Source organism: Lagopus leucura, unplaced genomic scaffold (genome assembly GCF_019238085.1).
Source record: "Lagopus leucura isolate 7727_CA_CO unplaced genomic scaffold, USGS_WTPT01 Super-Scaffold_100159, whole genome shotgun sequence".
Taxonomy (NCBI): domain Eukaryota; kingdom Metazoa; phylum Chordata; class Aves; order Galliformes; family Phasianidae; genus Lagopus; species Lagopus leucura.
In genome coordinates this window covers 14,057,954-14,071,436 of record NW_024962335.1, presented here as the reverse complement: position 1 = coordinate 14,071,436, position 13,483 = coordinate 14,057,954, and the positions used below count along the sequence as shown (strand labels likewise).

The window sequence follows — 13,483 nt, the reverse complement described above, 5'->3', positions numbered from 1 at the left end:
GCCAGGACTTGGCACACACACACAGCCAAGTCCAGCAAGGTGGAAAAAAAATCATGGGTTGTTTTGGAAGGGACCATAAAGCCCATCCAGCCCAAAACCTGTGCCATGGGCAGGGCTGCCACCCAGCAGCTCAGGCTGCCCAGGGCCCCATGCAACCTGGCCTTGAACCTCCAGGAATGGGGCATCACAGCTTCTCTGAGCAGCCTGTGCCAGTGCCTCGTAGCCCTCTGAGTAGTTTCTCCCTAATATATAACTGGATTTCCTCTCTTCTAGTTGAAATCCCTTTCCTCTTGTCCTACTGATGTCTCAGTACCAACCACTTGCCATTTTTGCCTAATTAAAGCGCTTGCTCAAAGTTACAGTTCCATTTACAACTTCCAGAAGCACTGCTTATCTGTGATAAATATCCTTCCTGGCCACAAGACTTCTGCAATAAGAGCAGCATCCTCCAAGTAGGGGCATTAGCCCAGAACATTAACCAGTCAGTAGAGAACAGGTGGCCTTAGAAAACCTGTGCCCAAACAAGGACAAAGCGAGCCTGGAAAGCCTTTCAAAAACAACCATTCATTTAAATTTACAGTTCCACAAAAAGCCACTACCATCGGGGCAGAAGGCGCGTTTGGCAGCACCATCTTGCCCACTGGCCCATCCAGTCTCTCAGCACACCCCCCCCCCCGGGGCGGGGTTCTCCGTAGAAACCCACACTCCCCCCGCCAGCAATGGTTTCCTCTGCCCCCCCCGCCCAACGCCGGAATAATGGTACCGCCCGACCGCCATTTCGCTTCCCTCCCGCCCTTCTCCTCCAGATTTCGCGCCAAACTGCTCCCGGCGGGAGGGGACGGAACGCTCCAACCAATCGGCGACAGAGGCGAAGCCGCGCTCTTCCAGCCGGGGCGGGGCGGAAGGGTCGGCTGAGCCAATCAGCTGCGGGGTGCCGCTGGCGGGCCAATCGGAAGCGGGCCGCGCTGCCGATCGCCGTCCGCCGGGCACTGGTTTTGCCGCGAAAAAGTTATTGGCGGTGCGTGGATCGGCTGTGGGCCTTGGCGTGGCGTAACAGGGCGGGGGTGCCCGGTTCTGAGTGTGTGTTCGCCCCGCAGGTGAGGTACAGGCATCATGTCGGGCTTCGACGAGCCCGGTGTTTATTACAGCGACAGCTTTGGCGTGGACACATCGGCGGATGAGGGACAAGTGCGGAAATCGCAACTGCAGCGACGCTTTAAGGAGTTCCTGCGGCAGTATCGCGTGGGAACGGACCGGACTGGCTTCACCTTCAAATACAGGTGCTGTGGTGTGTGTGGCAACGCGAGTCTGCTCTTCCTATAGAGCATAGAGAGCTCCCTGCAGGGTGGGCAGGGATCTCTCAAACATTTATACAGACTGGAAGAAGCGATCCTTGAGAGCAGCCCCGCAGAGAAGAACCTGGGGGTATTGATGGATGAAAAGCTTAACGTGAGCCAGCAGTGTGCTCTTGCAATTCGGAAAGCAAATGATATCCTGGTCTCCATCAGAAGAGGAGTGGCCAGTAGGGACAGGGAGGTGATTGTCCCCCTCTGCTCTGCTCTTGTGAGGCCCCATCTGCAGTACTGTGCCCAGGTCTGGAGCCCTCAGTACAAGAAAGACAGGGAGCTGTTGGAGAGGGTCCAGAGGAGAGCCACCAAGATGATGAGGGGACTGGAGCACCTCCCCTATGAATACAGGCTGAGGGATCTGGGCTTGTTCAGCCTGGAGAAAAGAAAGCTGCGAGGTGACCTCATGGCAGCCTTTCAGTATGTAAAGGGAGCCTACAAACAGGAGGGGAATCAACTCTTTGAAAGGGTAGATAACAGCAGGACAAGAGGAAATGATTTTAAGTTGAGGGAGGGAAGATTTAGGTTGGATGTCAGGGGGAAATTCTTTACAGAGAGAGAGGTGAGGTGCTGGAACAGGCTGCCCAGAGAGGTTGTGGATGCCCCGTCCCTGGAGGTGTTCAAGCCCAGATTGGATGGGGCCCTGGGCAGCCTGGTCTAATATTAAATGGGGAGGTTGGTGGCCCTGCATGTGGCAGGGAGTTGGAGATTCATCATCCTTGAGGTCCCTTCCAATCCTGGCCATTCTGTGATTCTGTGGGCAGTGCCATATTGGAACTACTGTCCCAGGGCTGATGGCACATCTCACTGTGTTTGGGGTGGAAGGTTTGCCCATGTCCTCCTGATTTCCCCCTTAGTGCCATTTTCCTCATGAGCTTTACTCTGAGGCCTCATTGAGCTCTGTGGGTAGCCCTGACCCTAATCCTGTGCCTGCTGCCTTGCAGGGATGAGCTCAAGCGGCACTACAACCTGGGCCAGTACTGGGTGGAAGTGGAGATGGAGGACTTAGCCAGCTTTGATGAGGATCTCGCCGACTATCTGTACAAACAGCCTGCTGAACACCTGCAGCTGGTAAGGGATGGAATGGGATGTGTGAGGGTTGTGTGAAGGTGGTCCTGACTGCTGTTCTCTTTATAGCTGGAAGAAGCAGCGAAGGAGGTGGCAGATGAGGTCACTCGTCCTCGTCCTGCTGGGGAAGAAGCTCTCCAGGACATACAGGTCATGCTGAGGTCCGATGCCAATGCAGCCAACATCCGTAGCCTGAAGGTGAGCCTGAGAGACCATAGTCTCACAAAGTGTCATTACATTTCCTTAGCACTGTGAGTTTCCTTTCCATCCTCCAATGTTGTTTCCCTCACCTTCCTTTCTTTTCTCTTCCAGTCTGACCAGATGTCCCACCTTGTGAAGATCCCTGGCATTGTCATTGCGGCAACCCCTGTGAGAGCCAAAGCCACCAAAATCGCCATCCAGTGCCGCAGCTGTCGCAACACCATCAACAACATCGCAGTGCGCCCGGGTCTGGAGGGCTATGCTCTGCCCAGGAAATGTAACACGTGAGAGATGACCTGGGGCTGTTTGGGGCAGGTGGTGGGGCAAAATGGGCACACAGGGTCACATGAGTTGAAAGGGACTTATGGAAATAATCTAGTGCAACCCCCTGCAGAGGCAGGATCTGTACGATAGATTGGAGAGGAAAGGGTCCAGGTGGGTTGTAAGTATCCAGATGGGTTGTGAGTATCTCTGGAGAAGACTTCACAACCTTTCCAGTGCCCCTTCATCAGCCTGTTCCAGTGCTCTGTCACCCTCACAGTAGAGAAGTTTTTCCTCACATTTGTATGGAACTTTTTGTGTTCCAGTTTGTGCCCACTGCCCCTTGTCCTGTTGCTGGACACCACTGGTAAGAGCCCACCCCCGCCGTTAGTTATGTATAAGCATTGATAAGATCCCCTCTCAGGTGTCTCTTCCCCAGGCTGAACAGTCCCAAGGCTCTCAGCCTTTCCTCATGAGAGAGGCCCTCACTGTCTCAGTGGCCCTCTGCTGGGCTCTCTCTATAAGCTCTCTGTCTTTTTTTGAACTGGGGATCCCCAGTTGCCCCATAATTCTGCTTTCAGCTCCTCTTCCAGCTTCCTTGCCAAATTCTTACCTTGTTCAGGCAAACTTCTTGCTTCCACATCCCCCTCCCTGATGGGCTGTTTTACATTAAGTTCTATAAGGGTACTTTGCTCCTAATTTCCAAATCCTGCTTTATGGCTTTTGCTGCCTGCACGAATTGCAAGCATTGGGCTGCTGCAGTGCTGCAACATTCATATGGGCTGATCCTGATGGATTGTGTCTTTGAACTGAAGCATGCCAGTATTTATTTTCTCTGCCTTATCTCTAAGGCAGCCTGAGAGGCCTGTGGGATCGGCACAGTTCTTGCCTGGTTCCTGAGCCTTGGCTGCACAATTGGGTCAGCACAGCTGCCGTGCAGCCTCTCTCTCTTTCTAGTGGGACTTTTCCTGCCTTGTGTTCTGTCTTCCCAAAAAGCCCCATGGCTGCCTGCACAAAGTCAGGCACTGATGGTGCTCTGCAGAGGAGCCAGTAGGATGCAGAGCTGCTCCACATCTCCCAGAGCTTATAGTAGAGCAGTGCAGATAGGCAGAGCTGACATCTCAAGAGACTCTGAGGTTGATGGCAGCCTTGTCACACTGCTAATTGCTTTCTCACCAGAAACCACTTAGTGTTTGCCTCATGCGTGAGGTTATAAAGAAATATGCCCTGTCAGGGCATGGAGTCTATACTGTTATCTTCTGTTTCATTAATGAGTTACCTTCATGCTTGCTTTTAGCTAGCAGGGGAGAGGGAGGTGCTTCTGAGAGTATTCAGGGGGAGCACCACTTTGCTGTGGGTTTGTGCTGATGCTCTGACATGTTGGAGGCAAGGAGTTTGGAGAACCATTGTGCTGTTAACGGTGCCTTTCTGACCTGAGAGGGGTGGGCTCTGGGTGCTGTGACCACTGTCCACACCCCTAGTGCTGCCCCTGGCTGACTTCTCCCTATTGATCCCTACACAGAGAACAGGCTGGCCGCCCCAGGTGCCCACTGGATCCCTATTTCATCATGCCAGACAAATGCAAGTGTGTCGACTTCCAGATCCTGAAGCTGCAGGAGTCCCCTGACGCTGTGCCACACGGGGAGATGCCCCGGCACCTACAGCTGTACTGTGACAGGTAATAGCTGGGTCTCTGGGTAGGCTGTGGCCTTGCTGCCATATCTCAGGGTGATCCTGCAGCATTGCTTCCTCCCCTGGCTGAGTCTTATTACTGTAGTATCACTAAGGTTGGAAAAGACCACTAAAGATCATCTTGTCCAACCGTGTTGGTGGTGCCGTCATTTTCCCCACCACCATCCTTTGCTTTCCCCTTTCAATCTTCTTAGGTACTTGTGTGACAGAGTTGTCCCAGGGAACAGAGTCACCATCATGGGCATCTACTCCATCAAGAAGTCTGCCCAGAGCAAGAACAAAAGCCGGGACAACGTGGGTGTGGGCATCCGAAGTGCTTACATCCGTGTGGTGGGCATCCAGGTGGATGTGGAGGGCTCAGGTGAGGGCTGATTTTGGTGCCTGTCTGGTCTGTGTGTGTAGCTGGTGCTGGGAGAGTCCTCTTTCTGAATAGGGCAGTTCCACCAGCTAGATCTGTTCAAAATCCTAGTCTGTGTTCTTTTCTTCTGCTTACTTAGTAAAAGGTTCAATTCTGGTCCAGGAGGTCTGTCTTCCTGGATGCTGTAAACCCAAATGTCCTGGTTTTGTCTCAGTGGTGTTAAATGATGAGGCTTCAGCCTGAGTCCTCCAGGGTATTTCAGTACTTGTATCTTACTGATCTTTGTGGGAATTCTCTAAACCATCCCTGAGGATCTGGGCTGAAGTCAACGGTTAAAACTGAGCTATGTATTTGAAGTTGGTTCTGACTGTAATTTCTTTCCTGTTTCTCCCAGCTGTTTTGCCCAAGATCCCTGCTTTGCTTTCTTCCAGTTCCTTTCCCTCACACAGGCTGTAACAAAGTGTCTGCCATGCTGGGTTAGTAAATGCCTGCCCTCTCCACCCTTCAGTGGAGATAGTGGTGGTACTTGACGTGAGATGCAAGAAGTGCTTTTAGCTGTAGCGGGTGTGAGAGACACAGTGTATTTTTCTTTGAAACCCCCATTTGTTCACTGCTGCTTCATTTTTCCCTGTGCAGGACACAGTTTTGCTGGTGCAGTGACCCCTCAGGAGGAGGAGGAACTTCGCCACCTCACTGCCATGCCTAACATCTACGAGATGGTTGCCAAGAGCATCGCGCCTTCCATCTATGGCAGCACTGACATCAAGAAGGCCATTGCTTGCCTCTTGTTTGGAGGCTCTCGCAAGAGGTGGGGAAAAGCCAACTTGGTGGTTTATACGGTCTGCCTGCCATTGTCAGCAATGCTCTGTTACCAAGATAAAGGCTCACCATCTCCCCTCCGTCTCCCCACCCTGCTGCTCCAGGCTCCCAGATGGGCTGACCCGCAGAGGAGACATCAACTTACTGATGCTGGGTGACCCTGGGACAGCCAAATCCCAGCTGCTGAAGTTTGTAGAGAAGTGTTCACCCATCGGGGTAGGTGCTATGAGGTGTCTTCTCATTTCTTCCTTCTTCTCCCTGTGTGCCACTGAAGACCAGGGTCTTGGCAGATTCCCACTCGTGCATCCCCAGTGAGAGCAGCTGGTGGAGCTGTGAACTGGAACTGCTGGTGCCAGCCTGGGGGAGATGGGGCAGAGGACAGAGCACGAGGGAGGGAAGGGGAAGGAGGTAATTAATGCCTTTAGTGGTGCTATGAGTCGGGCTATTTGCAGACATCCAAAGATGTGGCCAGTGCTGCTGTTTATCATTGAGGCTATATCAGCAGAGCTGCTGCCTGGTCAGGACAAATGAAGCTGACTGCACTTCAGGCACAGAGCTCCAAACTGAGCCCAGGCATGAAATTATATTTTCAGCTCTATTTTCTCATAAGCTCCATTAAAGTCAGCCTCTGACTGCGTTGTTTCCTCAGGGGAAAAACAAAGCTAATGCAGCTACGCACCAAAAAAATGAATCACTCCATGTTCTGTACTTAATACCTGTATTTGTATGTCTGCATGCCCTCCGGTGTGTCACAATTGCTTGGTTTGAGGCTTGGGACTACGCAGCAGTCTCTGTCTGTATCAGGTCCACTTTTGGCACATGAAGGGTTTTCCCTTGGGCTTTGCCTTTCCTCCCTCTGCTCTGGCCAAGGCATGGTGGTGCAGTGGCATATTGGTCCTGCAGTGGCTGATGTGCTGTCCCTCCTTGTCCCATGCACCATTAGGTATACACCTCAGGGAAAGGCAGCAGTGCTGCTGGCTTGACAGCCTCAGTCATCCGTGACCCTTCCTCAAGGAGCTTCTTCATGGAGGGAGGAGCCATGGTGCTGGCGGATGGGGGAGTGGTGTGCATCGATGAGTTCGATAAGGTATGTGGGGTGTGCAGAGCTTGGCGCTCAGCTGAATTCATCCAGAGGTGACTGACAGTGGCTTTTTTCTTTTTTTTTTTTCCCTTTCTCTCTTGTTTCTTCCACCTCGGGTGAGAAGATGCGGGAGGATGACCGTGTGGCCATCCATGAGGCCATGGAGCAGCAGACCATCTCCATTGCAAAGGTGAGAAGCCAGCCATGCTCAAGTCTCAGCAGAAGCCAGCTTTCCTCCAGAAGGATGCATGGGCCCAACTCCTTGATGCTCCTCATGATGGACGTTCCCTCTCCAATGTGGGACTGTTACAGTGCAATTGAGTGCTACTTAAATGAGCTTTACTTAAGTATAAGCGCTTGAGGATGAGTTCATGTATCATGCTTAGGAGTTCATACTAGCAGTTAGTAGTCTTCTAGCCCTGCTGTTGTATGGACGTGATCTTGACTCCATCTATTCCTTTTTCCCCACAGGCAGGAATCACAACCACGCTGAACTCTCGCTGCTCAGTGCTCGCAGCTGCCAACTCTGTCTTTGGACGCTGGGACGAGACCAAGGGCGAGGACAACATTGATTTTATGCCCACCATTCTGTCTCGATTCGACATGATCTTCATTGTCAAGGATGAGCACAATGAAGAACGAGATATGGTGGGTTGGGGCTGTGGGTTCAGCTGGGGCTTGAGGCATGGCAGGTTGCACAGCCATAGCATGGGGCTGAGAGCCTGGGGAAGAAGCAAAACAAGGCTCTGGGCAGACCTGATAGCAGCCTTAAATTCTCTGAAGGGGGACTATAAGAAGGAAGGGGGCAGACTCTTTAGAAGGGTCTGCTGTGATGGGACAGGGAGAAATGGTTTCAAACTAATGGAGGGAAATTGAAGTTGGATATAATGAAGAAGGTATTTTTTACAGTCAGGGTGGTGAGGCACTGGAACAGATTGCCTAGAAAGGCGGTGTTTGCACTATCCCTGGAGACATCCCAAGGTTGGGCTGGAGGAACTCTGAGCACCCTGCTCTAGCTGTAGGTGTCGCTGTTATTGCAGCGGAGTTGGTATAGGTGGCCTTTAAAGTTCATTCCAGCTCAAGCTATTCTATGATTCTGAGACCTCTTTCTTGCTACATTGTAGCAAGGCAAGCTTCTTGTGGTCTTTCATAGTTCTGCTTGTCACCATAGAGCCAGGCAGGGCCTGATAGGGGTTGGGCTGGGGAATGCCTTCCACAGTATGGACAGAGCTGTGCTCCATGAACTGCTGAGCTGCTGCCCCGTTTTTGGGGAAGATTGAATGACAGGGAGGTTGGCTGTGGTCTGACTGCTCTCTGCTCTCCTAGACACTGGCCAAGCACGTGATGTCCTTGCATGTGAGCGCTCTGACGCAGACACAGGCTGTGGAAGGTGAAATCGAGCTGAACAAGCTGAAGAAGCTCATCTCCTTCTGCCGGACGTGAGTGAGAGGGGTGATTTTAGGCTGTGTCCACGTCACATGGCGCTGCTAGGGTTGCATTGTGCAGTGAGGCAGATGTGTGGCCTAGGTCTGGGCCTGGTGCCTCTGCACCCAGAGCCGGGAGCATGGAGTCGGTTGTGAGGCAACACAGGCACCTTTGAGTGAAAGGTGTCTCTGAGGACTGAATTCTTAGGCTGATAGGGGTTAGGTTTGAAAGGGCTTTCTCCTAGAAGGGATGCGAGTGAGAACGGCTTGGAGCACACAAGGGACATCCTACCCAAGGTGCCATCTCTCCTTCCCCTCTTGCAGGAAGTGCGGTCCTCGGCTGTCTGTAGCAGCAGCAGAGAAGCTGAAGAACCGCTACATCCTGATGCGGAGCGGCAGTCGGCAGCACGAGCAGGAGAGTGACCGCCGCTCCAGCATCCCCATCACTGTCAGGTGAGTGCCATGGGGCCTGGTCCTATGTGGGAAGGGAGAGCATTGCTGTCCTCCTGTACCCACCGAAACTCTCAGGCTTGGGATTAAGTCATAGTGTCATCTATGATAACCCGGAGGATTGGGGTGCTGAAGTTTGGGAGAGCCCACTGTGAATGGGGCAGCACTGGAGATGCTGTGAGTGGGGGGGAGTGTCAGGGAAAGGAGAAAAACCCTTGGGACTACAGTAGAAAGTGGGGAATGGGAGAATCTTCGTTACCCATAGGCAACTGGAGGCCATTGTGCGCATCGCCGAGTCCCTCAGCAAGATGAAGCTGCAGCCCTTTGCCACCGAGGCTGATGTTGAAGAGGCCTTGAGGCTCTTCCAGGTGTCCACGCTCGATGCGGCCATGTCAGGCAGTCTGTCGGGTAAGGATGGACAACGCTGTATTGACTTACAGCTTCTCTCTGAAACGTGTGTGTGTGTGTGTGTGTGGTGGGAGGCATGGGGGATGGCTTTTTGGCTTTGAAAGTGACATCTGTTTGCTCATGCAACCTCTCCCCCTCAGGGGCAGAAGGCTTTACAACGCAGGAGGACCAAGAGATGCTGTCCCGTATTGAGAAGCAACTCAAGCGCCGCTTTGCCATTGGCTCGCAGGTGTCAGAGCACAGCATTGTGCAGGACTTCATGAGGCAGGTGGGCAAGGGCTGGGCTCTGCAACCAGGCAGCCCACTGTGCTGCTGTGGGGAGTCCATTTCCTGGGAGGCAGCTGTAGAGCCCCTTGGTCATATTTGCTTTTGAAGTTGTTCACAGGGAGCAGGGTCTGTTGTGTTTGCAGAGTTGGAGGGGAGGAGAGGTTTTTTTTCCTCTATTAAAAGCGCTGCGGTTCAGGTTTGGGGCTGTTCAGGTACCCTGCAATACCTGGTAATAGACTGAAGTCTAGCATTGAATCCAGAACATTTTGACTCACAAAACTGGCTGTACTCAGGTCTGAAATGGTGAAATGGGAAAGTAGCAGCAGCTCCTGCTGTCTTGCTGAGAGGCACAGCCTTTGGCAATAGCTGCAGTTCTTATTGGACTGCATTGAGCTTCTCTCTGCCCGTTCGTCTCACCCTGCTCTCTCCCTCTCCAGAAATACCCTGAACATGCCATCTACAAGGTGCTGCAGCTGATGATGCGCCGTGGGGAGATCCAGCACCGCATGCAACGCAAAGTCCTCTACCGCATCAAGTAACCCTGCATTCCTTGCCTGGGAGGGGCAGCTGCTAATCTGCTTGATGAGAGATCCATGGGGCCACTGCCAACACCTGAAAGCTTTTCCTTGGGGAGCCAACCACCCAGGGCCCCTGGAGCCAAGCTCTGAGGCAGCCAGGCTTCCCCTTGAGTGTGCTGTTGCAGTTTTATTCTTGATACTCCAGAAGCTTTTAGTTTGTTTTAAAATAAAAGCTTTTAGTGGTACATCAGGGTCCTTGTCCGTCTGGAGGGGAGAGAGGGATTGTATCTCCATCTCTCTTTTGGAGGCGGTGTGGGATTGGGTTTGGAGGCTTTACAACCTATTGCTTCAGAGCTGGAGTTGGTTCATCCCTGCTTTGCATCTCAAAGGACTCTGGGAGGCAAAAACACATCACCCTGCAATGGAAAAGGCTGTGCAAAAGCCTTGATGAAACATGGCAGAGCTCTGAGCCCTGCTGGCACCAACTGAAAAAGCATTGGTGTACAGTGGTAAAAAGCTGCCACCTCACATGTGTGCTAGCAGGAGGGACATCCCACTTAGCAGAAGCTTCACTGGGGCTCTGCACGTTTTCTGGTGTGAGCAATGGGATGCATTTGTGCTGTGTGTGGCAGCTGTCTTGCATTGCTGGATTTCCTTTGCACCCTTGCACTGTCAATCTGATTTTTTTATTATTTTGTGCTTCTGAGCTATCACAGCTCTGGGCGTGCAGAAAAAGCTGCTCTGCAGGCAGGAGAAGCTGCTGCATGTCTCAGAGCGACCTTCAGGTTGCGAAAAAAGAAACCATCCAGCAGTACACTGTACAGGCTTTGTTACTGGAATAGATGCTCAAGGCCAGCAGAGGGAACTCGAGCCTTGAGGATGCTGGGCTATATCCTAGGGGGGCTCTACAACATCTTTGTGTGCTTCTGTGTGGGTGCTTGGAAAGGCACCTGGTGCACCTAGGACAGAGCCAGAGCTGGCTGAGAAGTCGGGTGTACCTTCCCAGGCACTGGTAGCCTTCATGAGGCTGGTTCTGCATTGGACAAACAGTCTTCTGCCCTCCAGCTTGTTTTGTTGTTTGTTTTTTTTTCTGGATGGGTCTGGTGTTTTCTGAGGATGGAAAGGGAAAGGAGGTTCTGCGTGATGATGGGTGTGTGGAAAACTCATCCCAGCTGTATCCATGCCTCACTGCAGAGGCACACCAAACTTCCCAGCTCTATTTTATCACACTGCATCTAGGCATAGCTCGAAGCGGGGCTGCCACCACCCTGAATCAACATAATATCACAGCTGCTATCCAGCCACATGCCGAGGTCTGAAAGGTGTGCCATTCATCTCATAGCCCCAGCCATGCCTTTCCAGTGCCTCCATCCCTGCTCTGAAGGCTCTGGCAGTACCAGTCTACCTAATGCTTACTTGACTGTTGACTTCTGGTATTCATGAAGCCTACAGTGTTGCTTGCAGGGCTCAAAGGAGCCATCATCTCAAGGTGTGTCAATCTATGCTGGGCGTTTTTTTGTTACTGTTTTTGTTTTCATGACATGATATGGAACAGAAGACTGTTTCAGTGACAGGGATCAGAATGATTGATCTCTTCGTGCTGTAAAATGTGTTGATTATGTGGTATGAGATTATGTAAGCGTACATACAGCTCGAAACGACGTCAGCTCAGTCACAAGATGTGGAGCTGGGATACACATCTCTGGCATTATCTTGGAACTTGAGATTACTGACTACAAATAACACTGCAGGGGAGAATCAAAGGGGGGGGGGGGGGGGATAGCCATTCTCAGTCAGGTAAAGTTGTAATTACTGGAATATTTACATTGATATGGGGCTAGTGGCATCCCTGCAGAAGAACACCAGACCTTTCCTCAGCTGCTTGAGAAAGGGTTAGCTATACTTCTTGGTCATCTCTGATGTTCTGGTGTGCTGAAGTATAGGGCAAAGTCACTGGGTGTCCTTAGCTGACCAGACATACTGTTCCCCACTGCTAGGCCAGCAGAGAGCAAAACCAGTCTGACACTTGGCACCTTCCAGCAGTGCAGCACTCCCTCAGCCTACAGAGGTGACTTTGCAGCTCCTTTAACCCACTGCTGTCACAGGCCCAGGACCAGGTCTGGGAGTGCCAGGCTGAGATTCATGTGATCCTGTGCTGAGAGCTGAGCAGAACTCAGGCTGTGTCATTGCCAGGGCAGAGAGCAGGTTTTGTCCAAAGTAAATGTTTAGAAGAGGCCAGAGGATTCGCTCTGTTGACTGTGGAAGGAATCCAGGGCAACTAAATGGGGTGGGTACTCCTGCAAGCATAAGCATCAAACAGGAGGCAGAATCTTCCCATGTGTATCAGAGAAGGGTTTCATTGGAGGCTTGTTTTGGGATCCTGGCTCTGGAAGCTGAGTCATCACATCTGCGCTGCTCCGCTCTGTTCCATCTCTGTGTGGGATGGGAGCTGTTGCAATGCAGCAGTGTGAACTCTGAGCGTGTTGTGAGTGTCACTTCCTCCATAAAATAAAACAAAACCAAACTGTGGAGTTCTGAGGACCATGGCTCAAGGATGTGAGATGAACACATTGTTCCCATTGCTGTTTATCCCAGAGAAGAGGAGGCTGAGGGGAGGCCTCATGACGACGTACAGCTTCCTCACGAGGAGAGCAGAGGGGTCTGCCAGTTCACAAACAAACAGGACACTGGTCTAAATGTGCTGGATCAGCTCTCAGGGCTTGGTAGAAATGCCTGGTAGAAATGGGTCACTAAGGAACACTCATCAGAGAATCTCCTCTGAACCATCTGCTGTTTCTTGGCCAGGCAATGCTGATTTAGCTGCCTTTTGCACCAGACAACTTGGGGCCCTTGGAATGAAAGCAAAGGAGCCTTATCTGCCCACCTCGATCAAAGCACCTTTGCAATACTTGCTGAGGGGAGAGCAGGTCTATCCACAGTTGGCCACATGCTGTGTGCTCATCAGCATCCAGTACCTCTGAGGTATAAATAGGTATCTATAAATAGATAGGCATCTTTCCTGCCTAGAAACCTTCACCTGATGGGATCTGTCAGGTTTCAAACTGCACCTGGTATTTTGCAGGCTCTGTCACAACTGATCGCAAGGTTGAAATTCCCTATGTCACTAGGAGTTAAATGAATACTGCTCAAGATATTTGGAAGTTTCTAGAGCAACAGTTGATGGGTTACCTAGCATTACAGAGGTAATATCGCTGTCCTAGACCATCATGCCAGAATAAGGTGCACATTCACTGTTCATTTATCTTCTATGTGAAAGGCAGGTCCTGCTTGACCAACCTCATTTCCTTCCATGACCAGGTGATCGGTTGGTGGATGATGGAAAGACTGAGGATTTAGCCTTCCTAGACTTCAGTGAAGCCCTTGACTCTCCCATAGTATTGTCCTGGAGAAGATGGCAGCCCTTGGCTTGGACAGATGTATTCTTTGCTGAGTAAAAAAACTGTCTGAGAGCCTTGCCCAGTCTGGTGGTGAATGAGTTAAATCCAGCTGGCGACTGGCCACAAGTGGTGTTTCCCAGGGATCAGTACTGGGGGCTGGCCCTGTTTAATATCTTTATTGATTATCTGGGC

General features: G+C 51.7%; 1 protein-coding gene across 2 annotated transcripts; it reads left to right on the top strand.

The window, feature by feature from the left end:
* Positions 1 to 935: 935 nt before the first annotated feature.
* On the top strand, positions 936 to 10,138 carry MCM5 (minichromosome maintenance complex component 5). 2 transcript variants are annotated; one of them, XM_042889998.1, is made up of 17 exons: positions 936 to 1,018; positions 1,098 to 1,280; positions 2,291 to 2,417; positions 2,484 to 2,612; positions 2,727 to 2,899; positions 4,399 to 4,554; positions 4,763 to 4,929; positions 5,563 to 5,734; positions 5,850 to 5,961; positions 6,689 to 6,832; positions 6,951 to 7,016; positions 7,298 to 7,474; positions 8,153 to 8,265; positions 8,575 to 8,703; positions 8,966 to 9,108; positions 9,249 to 9,376; positions 9,813 to 10,138. In XM_042889998.1, exons 2-17 carry the CDS (start codon positions 1,114 to 1,116, stop codon positions 9,912 to 9,914), a joined length of 2,205 nt encoding a protein of 734 aa, XP_042745932.1. In that variant the 5' UTR covers positions 936 to 1,018; positions 1,098 to 1,113; the 3' UTR covers positions 9,915 to 10,138. The 2 variants fall into 2 exon arrangements, with proteins under 2 accessions (XP_042745932.1, XP_042745931.1); XM_042889997.1 differs by having other exon boundaries at positions 965 to 1,280.
* The last annotated feature ends 3,345 nt before the right edge of the window (positions 10,139 to 13,483 follow it).

Excerpts from the sequence above, each read along its gene's own strand:
- MCM5 (XM_042889998.1), top strand. The coding sequence starts at position 1,114 with ATGTCGGGCTTCGACGAGCCCGGTGTTTATTACAGCGACAGCTTTGGC. Across the intron at positions 5,735-5,849 it reads TTTGGAGGCTCTCGCAAGAG|GCTCCCAGATGGGCTGACCC; the intron begins GTGGGGAAAAGC and ends CTGCTGCTCCAG. Across the intron at positions 8,266-8,574 it reads CTCATCTCCTTCTGCCGGAC|GAAGTGCGGTCCTCGGCTGT; the intron begins GTGAGTGAGAGG and ends CCCCTCTTGCAG.